General features: G+C 43.7%; 1 protein-coding gene across 2 annotated transcripts; it reads right to left on the reverse strand.

The window, feature by feature from the left end:
• Positions 1–1,424: 1,424 nt before the first annotated feature.
• On the reverse strand, positions 1,425–23,141 carry neurl4 (neuralized E3 ubiquitin protein ligase 4). Of its 2 annotated transcripts, none has more exons than XM_053511995.1 (28): positions 22,885–23,141; positions 19,239–19,767; positions 19,067–19,138; positions 17,289–17,749; positions 16,788–16,899; positions 16,593–16,681; positions 16,436–16,508; positions 15,143–15,416; positions 14,875–15,056; positions 14,637–14,722; positions 13,795–13,957; positions 13,470–13,680; positions 12,923–12,999; positions 12,183–12,261; positions 11,684–11,853; positions 11,003–11,131; positions 10,537–10,901; positions 8,799–8,897; positions 8,504–8,650; positions 8,243–8,407; positions 7,964–8,122; positions 7,298–7,477; positions 7,029–7,122; positions 6,278–6,385; positions 6,018–6,162; positions 5,462–5,574; positions 5,227–5,386; positions 1,425–3,663 (listed from the first exon to the last, which is right to left on the reverse strand). In XM_053511995.1, exons 1-28 carry the CDS (start codon positions 23,047–23,049, stop codon positions 3,459–3,461), a joined length of 4,812 nt encoding a protein of 1,603 aa, XP_053367970.1. In that variant the 5' UTR covers positions 23,050–23,141; the 3' UTR covers positions 1,425–3,458. The 2 variants fall into 2 exon arrangements, with proteins under 2 accessions (XP_053367970.1, XP_053367969.1); XM_053511994.1 differs by having other exon boundaries at positions 5,227–5,389; positions 22,885–23,140.
• Between the last annotated feature and the right edge of the window lie 198 nt (positions 23,142–23,339).

Consider the following 23,339-nt stretch of genomic DNA (forward strand, 5'->3'; position numbering starts at 1 on the left):
AACCCGTGATTGAAAATGGAATTTAGATTAACTTGACAAAGTTAAACGTACTCCTAACCTACCTTAAACACGCACAGAACTCTTAGAGGTGCTGCTTGAGCTCCTGAGGGCTGACAAACATTTATTATTTATGATGAGTGCTGATTGGAGCTGCACACCACCCTTTAAAACTGACTTACCAACTTACCTGTCAGGTCTGATCACACCTCGCACTGCACCGCACCTCCCCCTTAGATCCTCCAGCACCGCTCGTCTGGTCCGACGGTCTCTCAGCGATCGAGGAAGACATGCGTCTAGACCGTTTTCTGTTCTGGCTCCTGGGTGGTGGAATGAACTAGATGTCCTCTAGATGTCCGTACAGCCGAGTTACTGGCAATCTTTAAGCGACAACTAAAGACGTGCGTTTCTCAGGTATCTTGGTTAACCCTCCTAATTAATCAATCAATCAATCAAATAAATATATAAGAACCAGTGTAAGGATACATTTACTTATGGAGACATAAAAGGCCTAGTGTAAGTCACTGTAAATAAGTGTGTCTGCCAAGGGATGTAAGTTTTCCTTCGAAACACTGTCTTTACAGTTCTTCCACCTGGACGATGTCGAAATTTTTAAGTATTTATAGAGTATTGATTTGCTTTTAGTAGTCCTTCCCGACAAGCTGTTAAAAAACCAGGACTCGTCTCCACTGTCTGCTAGATTTCTTCACCTCATACCCTACACTTACTTGTATGCTCACATGTGACTTTATTCGCTTTTATAAGGGCGACACCACAGTGCTTGGATGTATGAAATAGTGGTGATGACCATGTACAAGACCAAGGAAATGATTGTGGAGACTAGAAAGGAAAAGAAAACTTGAAAAGCATTTAAAAGCTTAAAAAAAAAACGCTACGTCAGCGGTGACCTCACCTGGACCCATTCAGTCATGAAAGCAGCTGTATTTCTTGGGCAGCCTGAGAAGATTCATCACGTTGCCATCGATCCTCTTCTACAAAACTCTTACAGCTGCAATGGGAAAACCATTGCAATGGACACAAAGCATCCGCAAACGGTGGTAAAGACTGCCGGGAGGATAATCAGGACATCACTACCCTCCCAGCAGGTCATCCACCACCGCAGAGCCCACAGACGAGCCATCGTTAGCGACTCCACCCATAACAACACTGGCTGTTTACATTCTCGAGGAATGTGGAATGTAAGACGTCTAGACGTCTGGTGAAAACATTTCACAGTACAGAGAAATAATGTTTCTCCTTGTTGTGCACATGACAATAAAGGAATAAAAACTCTGGTTTGTATTTTAAATTAAAGACTCATTGTTAGAAATGTCAGCATGTCATGTCTCATATTTAATATTTTCTTATGAGTGCCAATAATTTTGAGCTGACTCTTCAAGGATGAGACTTCATGGCAAAGGTTTGGATGATGTGTAACTTTTTTTTTTATATATATACATTTTTATTTTCTTACAAATCAGGAAGATAATAATAGTGTTATGTAACAGGCTGTACAACGTAATGTAATACAAATAAAACAAACAAATAATACAAAGTAACGATTGAAACGACAACAAAAAACAACAACAACAAAAAAAAAGCAGCAAACGGGCCGTCTCGAACCCACGAAAGAGTGTGTGTGTGTGTGTATTTTTTTCACATTTCAGTTTTAGAGCAAGCATACGTTCAGATACGGCCCTTGGCGACGAGTTGGGCGTAAAAATTTCCACTCGAGTAGTTTTTACTTGGCAACAGAAATCTTTTTTTTTATTCTTTAATTTAAGTTTATATTATATATATATATATTTTTTGGGGGGAGAGAGAAAATCTCTCTAATTTAAAGAGTTGACACTATCAACAAAAAATAAATAAGGGCTTAAACCTGTGCAAAAAAAAAAAAAAAAAAAAGATAAACCCAGTGTAAACTCAAATCATCCTAAACTTCATTTCCCACAATACATTGCGAAATAAATTTTCGCTTTTCTTGATTGATTTCACATTCAACAGTTTCAGAACACTGGAGCGTAAAAAAAGGGGCGGGGGAGGTTGAAGGGTTGGTGTGGGGGCAAATATTTACGAGCACAAATGATCTCTAATTCTCAGTCATGTAAAACAGTAAAAGCGCCGTCTTGACACTTTTCTTTTTTTTTTTCTTCTTCTGTTAAACATAAAATAACAATTAGCTTTCGGTCTGAGAGGTTATCAGTTATCCTGTAATTCCAGTTCTGGCCATCGGAGTGCGCTACGAGTTCTGGCTTCACTTCACAAACATGGGGGGGCGGTTGGGTTCCCTCCATAATAAAGGTTTTAAGGGGGAGGGGGAAAAAAATAATAAAAAAAGACAGACAGGACAGCAGTTCCACTTTACACAAGCTGAGGATCTGAGGTGATATGTGTGTGTGTGTGTGTGTGTGTGTGTGTGTGTGTGTTGTTCTGTATTAGAGCTGTAACACTGTGTGTAACCCAGAGCGTGATTGTTCTCCTGTGTGAAGTGGAACACAAACACACGACCCCAGACTCGCACCGAGGCTCCTCCTGAACTCAAGTCTCTGTGTAGCTTCAGGACCATCTGTTGATTTGTCTCTTTAACAACATGTTTTTTTTTTCCTATTTCCAAAAGATGCTCACGGGATCCGGGGCTGTGCTGTGAGGACGAGAGCGGAGGAGTCCAATCTTCTTAGAGAGAGAGAGAGAGAGAGAGAGAGAACCGAGACGGAGATATATAGAGAGACAGAAAGAGAAATCAATGATAAACATACTGAAAAGGAAAGAAAGAAAGGCACTGAGAGAGAAAGTAGGAAGAAAAGAAAGAGGCAGTGTGTGTGTTAGAGAGAGAGAGAGAGAGGATAAAAGTAAGAAATAGATATTGAAAAGGGAAGAGAGAGCAAAAGAAAGAAAAGTTAATGGATAGAGAGATACTGAAAGAGAGACAGAGCAAAAGTGAGAGTGTGAGAAAGTAAGGGAGAAAATAGACAAATAGACAGAAAACGAAACTGAGAGAAAAGACAGAATCTTCAAAGCGAGAAAAGGGCAAAGAAAGAGGGAGACCAGAGACAGAAAAAGAAATCAATGATAGATAGATATATTGAAAGAAAAAAGAAAAATAATGAAGGAAATGCCCTGAGAGAGAAAAAAGAGGAAAAGAAAAAAAGGCAGTGAGTGTGCGTGTGTGTGAGAGAGAGAGAGAAAAAGTAAAATGATTGGGTGGAGAGATCCTAAAAAAGTAAAAGAACAAGAATAACAGACAAGAGATAAAGTTAGAAAAACAGAGAGAGAGAGAGAGAGAGAGAAGGAAAACCCCACTGGGGGTCGAAACATAAAGTGCAGGAAGTGTCTCCAAAAAAAGAAAAAAAAAAAAAAAAAACACCAGCGCAAAGCTTAATTTTGTTCTCTGAAGCAGGACCAGCATCCCGAGCCTCTCTCTCTCTTTCTCTCTCTCTCTGGTCTCTCCTCTTTCTCCCTCACTCCACGCGGATGAGCAGGCCGTACAGCAGTAGTCCTCCTTGCTCCTTGGTGATCCACTCGATCTCCGTGTTGTTGAACCGGGGGTCGAGTGTCTCGCTCAGGCCAAGAGACTGAGGCCCGACCTTGTAGGAGCCTGGACGCACACACACCTGGAAGCCCACCTGGGCGTGATGACATCGCAGTGAGCGAGGGTCTCGGAATCTGCAGGAAAGAGAGAGAGAGAGAAAGAGAAAGAGAAGATAAACAAGTAACTCTAACCCTGGTCTCACACCGCTTCACACACAGCCTGAACTTAACTCCACATCTACAGAAAAAAAAACAGGAGGTTACAGCAAATCAATGACACATGACTGAAAGAGAGACAGAAGGGCAAAGACAGAAAAACAAAACAAGTAAGACAAAATGACAGAGTAAGAATAAGAGAAGGAAAGAAAAAAAGACTGAAAGAAAGTGCAAGGTACAGAAACGGAGAAACGAAGAGAAATAGAAAGAGGAATAAAGAGAAAGTGAGAAAATATACTGAGAAAGACAGACAGAGAGAAAAAGACAAAAAGAGAGAGGGTAAGACAAACATCTTGAGAGACTGACAAAGAGACCGAAAGAAAAAGAAAGAGAGAAAGATATAAGAAGAAACTATATAAAAACTGCGCTGTGTATGTTATCTGGTTCAGTTAACGAGCGCCTGAGAGCGTCAATCGTCATCCAGCTGCAACTAAACATCAGTCTGACTGTCTCTAGTGTGAACGCAGTAGAGCCGATACGATATACGATCCGATATCACAATACCCAGGTCTAATACGATTCGTATTGCGATTCTGTAGATGCCATGATTTTATAAATATCCTGATTTTGTATTATATTTTGTTATAATTCTAAACAAACCTGCAAACAATTCCCGCCTACCACACAATGCTGTTTTTCCTTTCAATGTGTAAATACAGGTCGTCCTCGACTTACAAACGAGTTTAGTTTTTGGAGCACGTTCGTAAGTCAGATTTGTTCTTAGGTCAGACGAAGTGAGTCTTATATGCCTTTGACATGTATATACAGTGCAAAGCATACCAAACCACCTAAATAAATCTCTCTCCCATTTCCCCACACTGCCATCATGTGGCCAAAAACAGAAAAATCTAAGGAAATGAAAGTAGGGGTGTTGTCTTTGCGCCTTTAAATCACGCCTTTAAATGTCCCTAAGCTGTTTTCCACAGTATTGGACTGTAAACTTTGTTTTGTTGATTTTCTGAAATTAGGATTATTCACCATCAAGACCACTTTACAGGGCAGACATTTTCTATCATCGTGCTCCCGGACTGATTCATTGAGCCCGAGAGCCGATTTCGTCTCATTTCTCTTGCCCTCTTCAACACACACACACACACACACACATATTTACAATATACCGGACTTTAGACATATCAAACATTCCCATTTTTTGTACAACACACATGAGCTACGTCGACAATTTTTTTGCATCTACAAATGTTCGTAGATCCGTTTAAATCTATGAAAATTTGTAACTCAAATGTTTCTAAGTCGGAAACTACCTGTAGTTTATAAAGAATCCACCTGCAGGATCATAGTGGAACTGCAGCTTTTTAGCAACTTAAATGCAAAAATATACAGTATAAATATATATAAAAATAATAATAATTAAAAAAAAGATTTTAGAGTCAGAGTGTGTTTCATGGATGCAAAAGAATCGGTTTCTGAATTGATTTATTAAAGGATAAACGCTCTGTTTATTAGATTCTGAAAAGAACTTACTGCACTTTAGGGGCGAAGACCTCAAGGCCGGAGTAGCGCATGGTGGGGGAGAGACGCACGCGGGGGATCTCCCTCTCGGGGGCGCTGTTCTCCTCCGGCTCACCGTAGCTGCCGTGACCTTCGACCTTAACCGGGGACGGCGAGAACACAGATGACGTGTCTGCTGAAGAAGAACAGAAACAGCGCTCATTCCTCTCCTGTTCACCATAAACCTGGTATGTGTGTGTATACCAACCTGGCAGAAGTTGGCTGTGGTCCAGTGTGCGGCGTAGAGAACCCACACTCGTCCCGTGGTATGCGATGTGCCACTTCTTATAGGTGTTGGCCACGTCGCAGTGCGGCTTTATCCTGTAAGTCACGTGTTTAATCAGTGCGCTGAGACTCGGAGAGACTCACGACAACATACACGCCATCAGACGAGCTACATGTGAAGCTTACGTCCTCCCACTTCATGAACACATACTTTTGTGTCTGGGTGCATGAGTGTGTGAGAATGTCTGCAAGAGATTTAATGAGTGTGTGTGTGTGAGAAATTGCGCGCGTGTGTGTGAAATTGCGTGTGAGCATAAATGTATAAGTGTGTGTGTGCACGTGAGTTTAAGCATAAATGTATAAAAGTGTGTGTGTGAAATTGCGTGTGTGTGTGTGTCTGTGAAACTGCGTGTGTGTGGAATTGCGCGTGTGTCTGTGTGTGAAATTGCGTGTGTATGTGTGTGTGTGTGTGTGTAAAATTGCGTGTGTGAAATTGCGTGTGAAATTGCGTGTATGTGTGTGTGTGTGTGTAGACTGACCGCAAGGCGAAGCGACACCAGCCGAAGGGCAGAGCGTAGTCCCGGGGCGGTTCTCCGCGCTTGTAGTACGCCTCGTCACCTCGCAGCTTGTGGCAGGACTCGCAGTAACACAGGTTATACTTCACATCCTCGTTAAAATACGCATCTGAGAGAGAGAGAGAGAAAAGAGAAAGAGAGAGTGCGAGAGAAAGAAATGAGATTAGAGGATGAACTCCTGTACAGGAGACAGAGGAGATGAGGGATGAAGCAGCAGGACAGACCAGGCAGTGTGAGCAGCTCCTTAAACCTGGAGCAGAGCGCCTGGTACTCGCACGTCTTATTGGGGTTCACCTCAGGAGGAGGCGTCCAGCACACACTCTCCTTTATTCCTGAAACACACAGTACACACACCTTAAAAAATGGGTGAAATGGATGGATCGAAAAACAAGCAGTAAATGTAAGCTAAATAAAATGTAAAAAAGGATGAATAAACAGATAGAAAAAAGCAAAAGAATGAATAAAAGAAAACTATTAAAAATTAAGAAACAGATAGAGATGCAAAAAATAAAAGATGAACACATACAGAGAGAGAGAGAGAGAGAAAGAGCAAAAAAACGAATAAGAGAAAGAAGGGATGGGAATCACCATGACCATAAAAGCATAGTGAATATGTAACTAAAACAATTTCTCCCATCTCTAACAGATAAACCAAAAATAAAGTAAACTAAATAAGAAGCATCAAGAAACCAAAAAGTAAGAGAAAAAAAAGAATAAACAAAAATGTAAAGCTAAAATGTGAATAAGAAGTGAGTTATTGTTCTGTATACTGGTCTGTGTCAGATTCTGATACGTGATAAAAGAAAGAGGACTGTCTTTCTTTGGTCTGATAAGTGATCTGATAAACGCTGTAATCAGATTAATGATCAGATTGTTGTTCCTCATCTGAAGCTGTGAAACATTCGAACGCCGCTCTCGCACACGGAGCTCAGAGAAGAGTCCCGGGCACAGGAACACGGGGGCAGGTCCACTCACCGTCCACCATGTCGGCCTTCTCCATGTCGCCCTGGCAGCGCACTTCTCCGCTTTCCGCGCCCACCGTCTCCACGTGGCTGGTCACTATGGTAACCTGAGGAGACGAGAGCAGGACGTCTATAAGTGATGGGAAGGTTGCACAGGGTACGAGAGAATGACCACTCGCCTTAGGGGACTGTGTGTAGATTTTGTAGTGTAGATTCTGTTAGGAACGTTTAATGGTTTTATTTCCTTATTACTAATTATTGTGTGTGTGTGTGTGTACAGACCTGTTCACACTGTCCATACAGGTCGATTAGCGGGTAGCACGGGTTCGGGATGTCCTGTACCGCTACACCCTGGTCCATCCCGTTCACATACAGGTGGAGACAGCTGTTCGCGTCCACCAGCAGACCCAGCACCGTCCCCTCAGGACACGTGTCCAAATTTGGCCCATAGTTCTCACAGATCTGAGAAGGACAAGGGACAGAGAGAGAGAAAAAAATATTTAAAATGGAAGATGTGTATCTAAACAGACAGATCACAACACACACAGAGAACGAAAACGGAAGACGGAGACACATGGAGACAGAAAGAGATGGACATTGGCGAGGAAAAGGCAAGATCAAGCGACACAGAGCGAAAGAAAGAAAGAGAAAGAGAGAGAGAGAGAGAGATGGATGAATCACAAATCATACCTGAAAGGACTACTAAAAGTTAGGAAGAGAGACAGACATAGACAAATAAATGTCTGTCACAAAAAGAAGACGGAGACAGACTGACAGAGAGAGAGAGAGAGGACAGGCAGAAAACATGGTAGAGAAATAAACAGACATGGAAGGAGAAAGTAAGACAGATCACATGTAAAAAAAAATAATAATAATAAAAAAGAGAGAAAAAGATGGAGACAAAACAGAGACAGAACACATGAAAGGGTGTACAGAGAGACAGATGACCTTGAGTGAGTTGTGGAAGACGGAGTCTCGCTGCAGCAGCCAGACGGAGCGTTTAAGGCAGCAGGCCGTGGAGGGGAAGTTGAGGCGGTCAGGAGAGTGTCCGATCACACCCAGGGACAGGGACGACGTCCATGACGTGTTTAACCTGTCTATCTGAAACTGAACACGAGGACAGAAGATGGTTAGTGTCTCACATTTACACACGATGAGGTTTCGCTTAACTTAACACAGACCCCTAATTATTAGGTTTTAAGGTAAAGTTTTGGCCCCCCCACTGACCTGGAAGAGCTGCTGGCGGGGCAGCGTGTGCGCGGTGACCAGCAGGCCCTGGTTATAACTCGACACCCGGGTGGCCGTCAGGTTCTGATTGGACAGCTGGATGTTTTTCCCATGATTCTCCAGGAAGGTCATCGCCACGGGAACCGAGGCAGGCTCGCTCTCGCACTGGAGCAGAAAGAAGACATGGACATGAGAATGTAGGCGCATGACACAGCTACACATACAGCCCACACTAAATTCTGCCCCGAGCCCCGGACTGACCGGTGTGGTCGACTCTTCTTCTCCCTCGCTGCAGCTGTCGGACGAGAGCGACGGAGCCTTCACGCTGTCCGTGTCCTCCACCAGACTGGAGCTGACGATGGACACGGCTGTCACCTTCCCATACAGGTCCAGCACCGCATATACGTTCTGACACACACACACAAAATAGTATTAAAATCAAATGACGCAATGTTTATGCATGTATGTGTACCTCAGTGTGAGCCTCACAATGTGTGTGTCTCTCTATTTCTCACTGTGGGTCTCTTAGTGTGTGTGTGTGTGTGTGTATATCTACCTTAGCCACACCAGTGGCTGCAGGTCCCATGTCCTCTCCATCGATGTAGATGTGCATTGTGTCGTCGCTGCACCTCTTTACACCCACACGGTTCCCCACCTGCAGTGAGACACCTGTCTGTTTATTCCCGCAGTGAGACACCTGTCTGTTTAGTCCCACAGTAAAACACCTGTCTGCTTAGCACCACAGTAACAGACCTGTCTACTTGGTCCCGGAAAAGAACACCTGTCTGCTTGGTCCTAGAGAGAGACACCTGTCTGCTTGGTCCCAAAGAGGAACACCTGTCTCTTTACTCCCACAGTGAGACACCTGTCTGCTTGGTCCCGGAGAGGGACAACTGCCTGCTTGGTCCCGGAGAGGGACACCTGTCTGCTTGGTTCCAAAGAGGGACACCTGTCTCTTTACTCCCACAGTAAGACACCTGTCTGCTTGGTCCCGGAGAGGGACACCTGCCTGCTTGGTCCCGGAGAGGGACACCTGCCTGCTTGGTCCCGGAGAGGGACACCTGCCTGCTTGGTCCCGGAGAGGGACACCTGCCTGCTTGGTCCCGGAGAGGGACACCTGCCTGCTTGGTCCCGGAGAGGGACACCTGTCTGCTTGGTTCCAAAGAGGAACACCTGTCTCTTTACTCCCTCAGTGAGACACCTGTCTGCTTGGTCCCGGAGAGGGACACCTGCCTGCTTGGTCCCGGAGAGGAACACCTGTCTGCTTGGTTCCAAAGAGGGACACCTGTCTCTTTACTCCCACAGTGAGACACCTGTCTGCTTAGTCCCGGAAAGGGACACCTGTATCTTTACTCATACAGTGAGACACCTGTCTGCTTGGTCCCTGAGAGGGACACCTGTCTGCTTGGTCCCTGAGAGGGACACCTGTCTGCTTGGTCCCTGGGAGGGACACCTGTCTGCTTGGTCCCTGAGAGGGACACCTGTCTGCTTGGTCCCTGAGAGGGACACCTGTCTGCTTGGTCCCTGAGAGGGACACCTGTCTGCTTGGTCCCTGAGAGGGACACCTGTCTCTTTACTCCCACAGTGAGACACCTGTCTGCTTAGTCCCGGAAAGGGACACCTGTCTTTTTACTCATACAGTGAGACACCTGTCTGCTTGGTCCCTGAGAGGGACACCTGTCTGCTTGGTCCCTGAGAGGGACACCTGTCTGCTTGGTCCCTGAGAGGGACACCTGTCTGCTTGGTCCCTGAGAGGGACACCTGTCTGCTTGGTCCCTGAGAGGGACACCTGTCTGCTTGGTCCCTGAGAGGGACACCTGCCTGCTTGGTCCCTGAGAGGGACACCTGTCTGCTTGGTCCCTGAGAGGGACACCTGTCTGCTTGGTCCCTGAGAGGGACACCTGTCTGCTTGGTCCCTGAGAGGGACACCTGTCTGCTTGGTCCCTGAGAGGGACACCTGTCTCTTTACTCCCACAGTGAGACACCTGTCTGCTTGGTCCCGGAGAGAGACACCTGTCTGCTTAGACCGATAGTGAGACACCTCACTAACACCTGTCTGCTTAGTCCCGCAGTGAGACATCTGTCTGCGTAGTCCTGCAGAGAGACACCCGTCTGCTCACTCTGACACTAACACACCTGTCTGCTTAGTCCCGCAGTGAGACATCTGTCTGCGTAGTCCTGCAGAGAGACACCCGTCTGCTCACTCTGACACTAACACACCTGTCTGTTTACTCCTGCAGTGAGACACTTGTCCCTTGACTCCCACACTAACACACATATTTCCTGAATCTCACCGTCAGTCGGTCGAGCGAGCAGCCAAAGTTCTGCCTCTGCAGCACGCCGTTGCGTCTGACCTCTGACCCGGCGAGCAGCCAGGTAACCTTTGACCTGAGCTGCGTGAGGGAGGGCGACAGGCCACTGAGCGGGCAGGAGGGTAGGTCTTGGGGCTGTAAGGTGGTCAAGCCGATGTGGAGCGACCCAGACCACTGCTCATCGACCTCGTTGATCTTCACTTCAAACAGTTCGTCCGCCTTGAGCTCCTTCCCGCTGAAGACGATGCCGTGGGAATACCCCCCCACCCTGACCGCCTGGCAGCCGTCTCCTAGCAACACCACGTTCTTCCCGTGTTTGCTGTGCAGACGATGAGCCACTCCTGCCACTAGAGAGAGATGTGCAAAAATATGTGGAGGGGAAATGCTGATTATTTACACACACACACACACACACGTGCACATACGCACACAAACGCACACACAGTACCTGGTGAGTGCATTGGGAAACTCTTCTCTGTGATGTTACTTGTGCACAAGCTGTTGTCCAGAGGACCAGAGGAGCTGGTGATGGACACCTGAACACACTGACCGTACAGATCTACCACAGCATACACATCTGAGAGAGACACACACACGCACATGTACGTACATGATTCATTCTATCTCCTTATGTTGATATTTCTGTCTGTATGCCTGCGCCATCAGTGAACTCTAAATATGTTGAGTAAAAACGATGTTATGAACAGTTACAGTGAAGCACAAAAGTATATAATCAGCCTCCAATTGTGTAATTTTCTGGATTTTTTTTCTTATTTTGTCTCTCATAGTTGAGGTATACCTATGATGAAAATGTCAGGCCTCTCTCATCTTTTTAAATGGGAGAACTTGCACAATTGGTGGCTGAATAAATATTTTTTTTTGCCTCACTGTATGTGTCGGATTTAATAATCTATTTTTATAAGCTACTAATGCGCTACATGATCAATGTAAAAAAATATATAAATTAATTAATTTTAAAAAAATTCACCTGCACCAATAGATATTAATTAGAGAAGCTAAACTGAAGATTTTTACTGGGATTAGTTCATATTTTCATATATATACTGAGAGACGTACAGTTATAAGAGAAATACAACCACAACATAAAAGCTGTTCCTTTCCCCTTTACCTGGGGGTAATCCGGTACACGCCACGCCCTGGTCCACGCCGTTGATGTAGTAGTGGAGATCTCCGGAGGCAGAGCGCATCATTCCGATCTTGGAGGCAGTTCCCAGGGAGTCCAGGTCACAGCCGTAGTTATTCCTCATGGTGTTCCCGTCCTGCATGATCGCCGTGCCGCTGTAACCGGGGAGAGAAGACGTGAGGAGGCTTTTAACGAGACATATATCTGGATCGTTCCTTTAAAGTTCTGGTGACATCAGAACCTACAGTACACACTTTATATGACCACCCATTACTGGAGAACTCTTTGTTTTCACTGCAGGCATCATGTAATATTTATAAAAACCTATTTTAGCAGCTCTTTATTCCTTCATTAAAGTTATGTTTAAAAGTAATAATCCTCCTTCACACTCACACACGAGTGTCGCTGACTGAATGAACCTGAACATTACTAAAGTCATACAGCTTTAAGTTATGATCTCCGAGCTTTGCGTTTGGCGACGCACCTGAGCATCCAGGTATCGTAATCGATGTCAGTCATAGTGTTGGGGAACTCCAGCTCCTCTGGTCTGATCGCAGTCACTCCTAAAATCACATAAAAACAACATAATCACCTTAAGCAGGACATGAAACACGTCAGATCAGTCTGCTCGGATTCACAAATCGTTCATGAACGTTTCTGAAACGCGACTTAGAAAGAGAAAGAGAGACGCGTTTAAGGCAGGAACAAATTCTGAACATTTAAGACATAAAGTGGCATCAAAGACAGCAGTTATTTATTTTTTTTTACACCCCGTGCATAAATTTATCTTCGGACACACTTTCGGGATCAGGAGGTGCCACAAGTCATGCATGCTTAAAAACAAAAATGTTGCGTTTGTGTCCATGTTGTATATATTTCGTAGTTTTACAGCCACCCCCCCCCAAAAAAAAGCATTTTATTAAAAACTATATATATATTTTATAGATAAAGGACAATCTTTGAGAATCAAAAGTGTCAGTAAAAGGACCTTTTTTTTGTTTGTTTGTTTTTGTTTGTTTAAACCATTTCTGCTTTATGATTTCATCTTACTGATTAATGGGAAGCTGAAAGAAAAACATCATGTTTGTCTTGTTACCATTAGTTATTTACTTGTTTGATAGTGGTAAACTAATAGTAAAGAAAAATATTTGAAAAATGCAACCTTGTATTTAACACAATGACATCATCAGCGTTCCTTATTATTATCACGTCAGATTGACTCACCTGCTTCTATCGATCCTGACCAGCGATCCACCATCTTCTGAATCACAATCTCAAACAGCTCACCATCTCGAAGGCACCTGGTAACACACACACACATACACACACACTTTTCAGTAGCTGACTCAATTTATGTATGCACATATTTAAAAGGGGTTTACTTTTAACCATCTGAGCCATCAGTAAAAATGACATCATCTTCAATAAACCTTTCATTTATTTTTCCAAAAAGCACAATTGTCTGGTTTGGTAAGGGCTGTGCAGATACAGCACTGAAACGTGACATTTTGTTTAAAAATATTGAAAGATTTCAGATGAAAGAGTTGACTCATATTGGTGAGACGACTCAAATGAACGGATTCGCTGGAACAAAGTCAAATGCAACATCACAGCCTGCACTCTCGTGTTTACGAAATCGAGGTTTGTGAAGTCACGTGTCAAATTTCAGAGATAAATTGAAAACCATTTGTACAAGAAGTAAATGCGCCTTCGTTTACATCCCTGGCATCACCATGGCAAAATTTTGGTGAAGGAGAAAAAAATCCCACACCTGTTTGAGATGACGATGGCGTCGTTAAACTCGCTGCGGCAGTTCTGACGGAGAGCCGTGCGGCCGCCGTTGGTGATGACGGCGTTGGTGCCGTGCAGCTGATGGAAGCGCAGGTCGGTGGTCGCACTCACCCCATTGACAGAACACGGGCTGCCGGGTGACATCGCGATCGGTCCCTCCGAGCTGTCGTCTGGGAGAGGGGGGAGGTCGGCTAGACGGAGAAAGAGAGAAACGTTTCAGCTGGAGTGTTTGATTTAAGGATCGATGTTTCTCTCTATTTTCTCTTTAATATTAACGGTTATCTTCCCTCCCGCTCCTCTCTCACCCATGTCGTCCATGATGGTCGCCTGAGCCGCTTGACCGTACAGGTCCACTACGGCGTACACGCTGGGCGGCACGTTCCAGGCAGCCGGCCCCTGAGGAACCCCGTTTACGAAAAAGTGCAGGCTGCCGTCGTCCTTCCGCACCACACCGACGGTGTCTCCAGCCTGAGACACAAGAATTACATTCATGATTATTTAACAATGATGATAAAAGGTACGAGGGTGAGTCAAAAATGATCCGCACTCCGGTTATATTTAAACGTCTGTTGGCTGCAACGTCTTATCAGCGCTTTCCGTTCTACTGTCTCCCCTACTCTACTGTAGAGTGTATTGTACTCTACAATTTTTTTTTCCGTGGTCTGAGGGTGGACCTGGTGCTGAAGAGCATAAACAGCAGCATTTGGAGATCTGCAAACAACATTTGTACTAATACTCCAAGGAAGGTGAAAGTTTATCTTAAGGAGAATCATGACAGGTTAGTTAAACCGTCGACCATCAGCTGGAAAAATCATTGATGCTTACAGTTTTCCGGGATTCTCAAGGGGCCAGAAGTATTGGAACATCACCAGGAAAAAGTTCAACAATCAACAACGCTCGTTACAGTGAGACGCTAATGGAAGCAGCCCTTCGAGGACAGAGATTCATTTCTGATGAAGATGTGAACCCAGCGTTGCATTAGTGGCTCGAAAAGCAAAGGGATTATGTCCAAAAATTAGGTATTTATCTTTTCTGAAAGGTACAAAAATAAAATCTACAGCCAGAGTGAGGAAAATTTTTGACTCACTCACATACTATACATGAGAATGAATGAATAAATTAATATTTTTTGCAAGTGAATGCATACTTTCAGTCGGTCCAGGTTGTGCCCGTACTCGTCTAGTATCGTGGTTCCGTTGTGCATCACTCCATTCCCGGTCATCATCCACGTCCCTGTGGTGAAGAGAAACAGGTACGTGATACAGGTGGGCCGATATATCATGTGTCAGGACATTTCTACATAAAACATAGCGTCTATATAGATCTCTTTGTGTCAGCTAGGACACACCTGAGCCTAAGGACTCATTTATCTATGTTCTGTGTACCTGAGCGCAGGTTGGTCATAGTAGACGGCAGCTGCAGGTAGGCAGGGTTATGTGTGGTCACGCCGATCTCTATAGACCCCGCCCACTTGTCTACCATCTTGTCGATGCGCACCTGGAACACTTCGTTAGAGTGCAGCGGCCGATTGCTGAGCACCACTCCGTGATTGAAGTCGTCTGTCGCGCTGCACCGGAGCGGAACAAAATGCTTAATTAAACCGTACAAGTGTTTTACAAGGAAAAAAAAACAAAAACAAACACGCTTCCTCACTGAGGTCGAAGTGCCGTCCTGCCGTCGCTGATAATGGCGGCTTTCTGCCCGCAGTTAGGATGGAAGAGTAGCCGGTCCGGGGCTTCGGGGTCGGGGGTGAGCGAGAGGGCGGGTCGGGGTCGGCCCACGTCGGGCGAGAGCGCCCTCATGATGGCGTTGTTGCGCCGTAAGCGGTCGCTGTGGTTGTGATTGTGGACAATGGTGACTTTTACGGCCATGCCGTAGAGGTCCACTACGCCGTACACCACGCCCGGCGTCTGGTTAGCAGCCACGCCTAAAAATATTACACACACAACCACAAAACAGAACTTAATCAAGATAAAGCTGGACATCATATTAATTTAGAAAGGAAGCGGTGTCTGATATTTGTTTGTTTGTTATTTATTTACAATTGTATGTAAAATATACATACACGATACTAAATATATACAATACATGGCCAAAAATAAAAATTGTTGAGACTAAGAGTTCATTCAATCCCCTATAGCTTTGACCCAGAACCGCACTTTCACAATCCGAAGGGTTCTGGAATACGGCCGGACCTTCAGGAAAGAAGAAAACCCCCATAGATGTGATAACCAGGTGATTCAGTACATCCAGGTGGTCAGCTGACTTCATTTTATTGCCCCATAACGTTGCTGAGTCTAGACCTGAGCAACTGATCAACCCCAGATCATAAGACTGTCTCCAGAGGCTTGTACAGTGGACACTATGCATGATGGGAGCATCGCTTCATGTGCTTTCCTTCTTAGCCTGATGCGCCCATCGCTCTGGAATAGGATCAGTCTGGACTCATCATCTATCATCACATGACCTTTTCCCATCGCTCCAGGTCCAAGTCGAGTCTTTATGCTCCCTATGCTCTGATGAGTCGCACTAACGTGGTTTTCTTATAGATGTCCTGCGAGATCTCATCACATTGGGAAATGCTCTTACTTTCACTATTAAACACAGCTCTCTCTGGTTTTTACTGTTGATTGTTTTTACCGTGCGACTTCACCAAATGTGGTGAAGTCGCACGGTAAAAACAGTGATCTCCATTCATGATTGATTTCGACCACATGTGTTTTATACAAAGCTCACGATTCAGCGCTCTCCTTCTAGGTCTAAGTCTTCTTAATCCAGTTGCGGTCGTATCAAATCTCCTTAGTTGTTTTCTTTGCTTGATGCAGGCAAGCAACCTTCTGAACGGTGACTTTCTTTTTTTTTTTTTTTTTTTGGTGTACGTGATAAAGTGGCTCTCTTAAAGTTCTCTTAAATCTCTAGGCATAATTATAAGGAAAGTTTGCGTGCCTTGGTCTATGCCATTGATGTAGAAGTGTAAAGCGCCGCTTGCTTTCCTCATCAGCCCGATATGATCTCCTTCCTGCAGATAAACAACAATAATAATATTAATCAGACAATAATAAGCAGAATGTGTGTGTGTGTATGTACAGAGCAGAAACGTTACCTGGAGCTCGTCCAGGCTGAATTCACAGTACTCCCGCCGTGTGCCCTTGCCGTTGGTCAGAATCCCACAGCCGCTCATCATGATGGTACCTGACAACACGGATAAACACGGATGTTACAAGAACATCAAACGATCGTAACAGATACAGATACCAGGGCTACGAGTACCGTTTTTTCTGCTGTCTTATAAACAGACCTGAGCGTAAGTTGGTCATGGTTGCAGGATAGTCCAGATTGTTGGGGTTGTGGGTCGTAACGCCGATCTCAATTGATCCGGACCATTTATCCACCAGTTTATCGATACGAATCTGACACACAGTATGAAGGGAAAAAATAGAGTTAAAAAACAGTGTAAATGTAGCAATAATTTATATGCATATGTTTATTCTAAGATATATTGGCACCCTTATGGAAACAGGTTTAAATTTTTAAAATGTGCAGAGTAATTATTTACGCCAAAAAGAAAAAAGAAAAAAAAAGCTCTTGTTTTGTAGTTAAAGGTTATAGTATAGCAGTTATAGTTTGTAGAAAATTATAAAAACAATATAATCTAGTGAAGCCTCTTTTTATAGCCCAGATTGTTGTAAAATGTTCAGGTTACATTCATTTCTGGTAGTCGATCAGGAGCGCCAATAGTTTTGTAAGACAATAGTTCTACTCAGCTTGTCGGATGCATTTACTTTTTACACACACACACCTCAAACATCTCGTTGTGCCTGAGCGGGCGGTTGGTCATCACCACGCCGTTGTTGAACTCGTCCAGCGGTCTCCTCCTCTCGGCCGTCTTGTTGTTGTTGCTCAGTTTGATCAGCGTGCCACACTTCTCGTGAAACAGCAGCGCGTCGTTCGTGGTCATCCCGCTGTTGCTTACCGTCGTCACCGCCCCATTCGCTCCTCCTCCTCCTCCATCCCCGTTTCCAGACGAGTTGTTATTGTTCCCGCCTTCTCCTCGACCTCCGATCCCGTTCTCGTTCCCTCCTCCTCCTCCTGTTCCTCTAGATCCGTTACTGTTTCCTGTTCCCCCTCTGGACGAGTCTGAACTTCCTCCTGAACCATTCGCTCCTCCTAACCCCGAGTCTTCTCCGCCCTCGTCTTCTGAACGGTACAGCGACACGATGGCGTTGTTAAACACGTCGAATAACTGATGCTCTGTAAGGACTAAAGTGGGACAGAGGGGAGAAATAAAAAAAACAGGAGCAAGATTAAATCATGTTATTCCTAAACATTCCTAAATCTTTCACTTTGTAAATGAAGCAGTTTTATTTTCCTGAAAGTCTGACGTGACAGTTAAGTGTTATTACGTCATAAATTTCACAAGCCAATTAATTCCTAAAGTGCTAAATTATATAAAGTCTTATTGTTACACAAGCTTACCACAAAGGAGTATTTAAAAAAAAGGTTTTTAGTGTCATGATTAATAGCAATTTTAATTGAATATGAGCAATAAAACATTTACCAGATTTTTTTATTATTATTTCTATATCAGTGGGGCACAATTAAATATCTTAACCTAATGTCCTACTGTGTTGTAGATCTTAAAACGTCAATCTTTTTCATATAAGCTTTCTTTATTTCTCAAGCTTTTTGATGTACTGTATAATAAAGAACAAGTCTAATTAACTAATAAATTACCTATCAATCAATCATAACTGTAACTATCAATTACAATTACATGCGTTGCATATGCTTGCTCGGGACTTTAATAATGTCCATGAGCTACTTTGATAGAATTAATTATTACGGTCACATGACCAGGTTGAAGTCACACGAAGCTGATTTTTCGCAACATTAAGACTTTTTTCTTTTCACGACATGTTGTATTTGCTTCTAGACGGCTCACTCGGGAACGGATGGTACGGAGTTTTATCACATTTATTACCATCATCATATTTTAGTGTCTACAGTGGAACTGGAAGAAACTAAACCAAAACCACGTACTAGTAAAGTTCAAAACCAATTACAGTAACAAAATGTGAACCCTCACGATAGATGGATAACGTCACAAAAAATAATCAAAGTCATGCAAAGAAACTTTTAAACAGGATCATACACTGCCTGTATGAGAAAAAAACTCCACTGGATTCACCTGCTTTCCATTGTATAAATACTGAGCAAACAAACAAACAAACAAACAAACAAAAAAAACCCTGCATTATTAAAACCTAGAAGGACAGCGGTGAACTAAGATTTTTGTGGAAGAAATGCGGTCGGAAAAACATCCCGAATGAGCGTGATGGGAGATCACTTAAACACTTAATGCTTAAATATTTAAAAGGGAAACACTTTAAAATATTAAAATATCATAACTAACATTCATATTTGAATATCATAACTACCTTGAAGTGTCATAACCATCAGTAAACTTTCATCACTTTATCACCTTTTCTTTGGCGTATAACTCAAACAACTGAATTAAATCAATAAAGTCTGCCTCAAGTTTGTGGTGAAGTTAAAGCCTGATTTAAGAACAAGTACCAGTGTCTGGATCGAAGTTATTTGGGAACACGTCAGGTCGCCCGCGTCCGTGTCCTCGTGTAACTTCTGACGCTAAAAACAAAAATACAATCAGAGAGACAAAGATTGTGTAAAATGGTTTTACAATTAAAGCAGCATTTCTTTTATTTTTACGTCTGTTATTTGTAAGTACCGTCATCGGGTAAGCCGTTCATCAAGGCACCCATACCAGGAACCCAGGGTACCGCCACACCGACGCCTCTGTCCTCATGATCCGGCATGAGGGCAGCCGGAGACGTGGCTGCGGACACGGGCGCCGCCCTTTCCGGTTCTCTCTCCTCTAACACCTCCCAGTCTTCGTTCTCGGCGTCTGGCGGAGGTTCACAGCTAACAACGGTGACCTGAGTGCACTTGCCGTATAGGTCCACTACGGCCCACAGACGAGAGGGCAGACCGCTGGCTGCCGGGCCGCAGTCCTGCCCGTTCACCCACAGGTGCAGCTCTCCTCGACCGTTCCTCTGGATCCCGACGCGGTCACCCTCACCCAGCTGGTCCAGGTCACGCCCGTACTCCTCCAGGACCGAGCGGCCGTCCTTCAGCACCGAGCAGCCGGACACGATCCAGGAGCCACCCTTCAGTCCCGTGGCGCTGCTGGGGAAGTCGAGGGCGGCCGGGTCCAGCGCCGTCACGCCGATCTCTATAGAGCCGCTCCACGAGTTCACCTGCGAACACACGGATACAGGAGGCGTGTCAGATAATCACTCATATCCTACATTACTCATAAAATGTAAAACTTATGTAAATCTCAGCTTGATCATACTGCCAGGTTTAAAGGCACTCACTTTTACAGCATTTAGTAAACGCTCTTGTCCAGAAGGATAAAGTATATAAATATGGATTTTATTGTTACTGTAATTAACAACATGATATAATCGTGGAGTAATCTGATTGGACGAGAGGTGGTAACGGCACAAGAAACGTTAAGTATATGTATCACTCTGCGTCCTAGGTGTTGCCCAGTGGTTAATTACACTAACTGTCGGTGAGAGTAGGTCTGTACGGTCCGCAGTACTGAGGAGAGAGCGGCTGCCTGACAAAACTCACATTCACACCCAGTCACAGAAGCACTTTCAGTAAGAACACACATCTGATAACGTCATGTCGTCTTAAACAACACGCCGTCTCTGCACTAACCAATTCTGTATCGTCTCTAAACTGTGCTTGTCCTAACTAGCACATAACTCAAGACTGAATCCCAAATCCAGCTCTAACCCCTGATCAAGAGCACTACAAGCAGAACAAGGGATTGTACACCCTACACAGCGCACTAGCTTTTCATTTCACCCTATTTTAAATTCAGCCCCGTAACCCGGAAAATACTAGGGCTGATATTCTAAAGTGGAAAAAGTGGAAATATAAAGTAAATCTCTCATATGTTTCTCAGGACTGTCCACCACCTCCATGGTTTATTTTTCTCACCTTTTGGCTACAGAGTACCGCTAAGAATTTAAACCCCTTTCACACCTGTTAATTACACTAACTGTCGGTGGCCAGCTCCGCCAGTCGGGGTTAGTCACGGTAAGGATGTGTGTTAACCCTAACCCTAGCGAAATAACTGGTTAAATAAAGAAACAAATCATAGTCTATTGATAATAAATGGTGTTTGTGGAACTGTTGTATAAAAGCAACATTCTTAAACCTTTTATATATACACAACACACAATAACAAGTTTAATTTGGCTTCATTGTGACTTATGCAGAATACAGACACATCAAACCAAGATGTGAAGTTTTAACAGACAAATGCACAAAATCAAATAGCTTACAGTAACAGACTGTAAGATGTTCATCTGACGTCTCTGTTCTTAAATTACTTAATAATTAAACATAGAGTTATAGAGACATTTTTATCCGGATGTAAAAAAAAAAAAAGTTCAGGTGTTTTTGACCTTTTTCAAAACTCATAAGCTCGTCCTGGTATTTAAATCCTAGTCAAATATGTTAACAAAACCTGAAACGTCTGAGGTTTGGGACCGTCTACGGAAGACAATTAGACCAAGGTGCCAAACACTGCTACAATCCTGACAGACAGAGGAAAAGATCTTTTTTTTGTCGTATAGCCAATCTCTCAATGATGAAGATAATACGATAATAAGTATACAATAACGTTCGTAAACGATTCGGATCTGTAATGTGAGTCGACTCACACATAAACAGTACGAGTCCTAAAAATTCCTGTCCTAACAGAGCACTCTGTCCTCTTCGAATCATGACAGAGTTTAGATATACTGTAGGACTGAAATGTGACGAGTCAAAACAACGTGACCTGGGTCTAATTCATATTTATAGTAATTAGGTCTAGTTTATTTATGGAACTGAATCGTTCGGGAGGCAACAAACTGAAAGATCCAGAATTATTCACAACAGAGATATCACAAACGTGCCGAAAAGAGTCAACCTTTTTATTGACCGATCAGATCCACAAAGCCGCACCAAAGCAACAAGTGAACAATCATAAAAAAGAAAAGCTGAATTTAAACCGTACAAGTTTTTTTCTCCGCATTACTATTACTGAACGACATCCGAACTACAACCAAACCATTTTCTATAGCAAATCATTTATAATTAGGTGTTAAAAACATACTTATTTACAAACAGTGTATATACTCAGCAATCTGTTTGTTTATTGTAAAATTCCTTCAGTGTCTCGTTGACACTTTTTTTGTCTGCTCTGATAAATAAACACACCGCGATATGTTTAAATATCGACGATAATTTATTTATTAAATATCGTTCACACTTACAAACAGCAAACATTCATTTTAAACGGTTTTACCTTAAATTAGGCTAAAACAAATCACACTGGCGTTTGAATTGACTCAATTGTTTATTAAAATGTGATGAATTTTTGACTTTTTTTTAGTTATCAAACAAACCCGGGAGTCTGTCAGTGAGCTAGCCTGAGGTAATGCTAATACATTAGCACAGAGTTAAGAGACCTTTATAAACGTTAAATTAGTTGATAGCTGCGTTAATGCTGTTTGATTTGAGCTTTAATATTCGTTTTCTTTATTAAAGTTTTTTTTTATGACGTTATAAACCTAATAAATGTTATTTTCCTGTTTTATACTAACGCCTTATCATCAGCGGTGCCTAATAACCCGGGCTAAGCTACAGCTTGTTTTTTTTACCCTACCCGTTTTCGATTAACCCCGCCTCTTTTATCAGGATTGGACGATTTTTTTGGTAAAGCGTAACGTCTAACCAATACAACCACAAGAACTGAGATACACCCGCCCCAATCCTAGAGCAAAAGGGCGGGGTTTCAGATTAAAAACGGTGGATTGAGAAAGACGGTGCTTAAGCTATGCTAGTAGATGTACATAGACTACAAAACGGAGTTTCTCATTTAAATGTTTATAAATACGAATTATTAACACACAGACGCATCACACAGGCAAGGTTTAACTGTGTGACATTAAAATAGAAAACACATTTCCCCTGTCTCTGATCTGTTATTAGGATGTCAGTGTCAGATTCTGGTGAAATCATGGGTTGCGTCCCAAATATACAGAAAGTACACTAGGTAGGGGGGAGTGTTATTTTGTACACTATATCGAGGGCGCCTTTGCGGCTCGGTGAGCTCTCATTGAACCCAGTAGTGAGTTGAGTGACGGATTAGAGAAAGGGAATCCCCAAAACGTCATCCGGAACCTGGCACCCTTGTCTGAGTAGTGCACTCTTGTAGTAAACACGGAGGGGTTTGGGAGTGAACCCGGCACTGCAGACAAACCGACGGCAGCTGATAGTAAGGAGTCTGATGTAGCGGACTTGTTTACCTTCTTGTCGATCCGAACCGTGAAGACATCGCGGTCCCGCAGCGGCTCCCGGCTGAGCACCAGACCGTGATTAAACTCCTGAACCGGTTGGTTCCGTTGCGCCGTGCGGTTCGAGTTAGATAGGCCGATGAGTTTACCGCTGCGCGGGTGCAGCTCGGCCGCCATCTTCGCTGGGGCGGCGCGCTTCACGACACCGCGTCTGACGCTTTGCGACAGTAGGAAACGTCAGACGGCAGTTCGGGTCTCTGCAAGGTGGTGGTGATGATGTCATTCCGGAAGAGCATTTTCTATTATTATCATCATATACTGTATATCATAGCAATATAGCAATACATTTAGTAATAAAATATTTATTAGAATATTATTAAGTGTTTCTTTTCCTGATGTGTGCATACATTTTTAGACTGACTCTGTGTGTGTGTGTGTGTATACACACATACATGCACACACAAGTG

This window comes from Clarias gariepinus, chromosome 14 (assembly GCF_024256425.1).
Source record: "Clarias gariepinus isolate MV-2021 ecotype Netherlands chromosome 14, CGAR_prim_01v2, whole genome shotgun sequence".
Lineage (NCBI taxonomy): Eukaryota > Metazoa > Chordata > Actinopteri > Siluriformes > Clariidae > Clarias > Clarias gariepinus.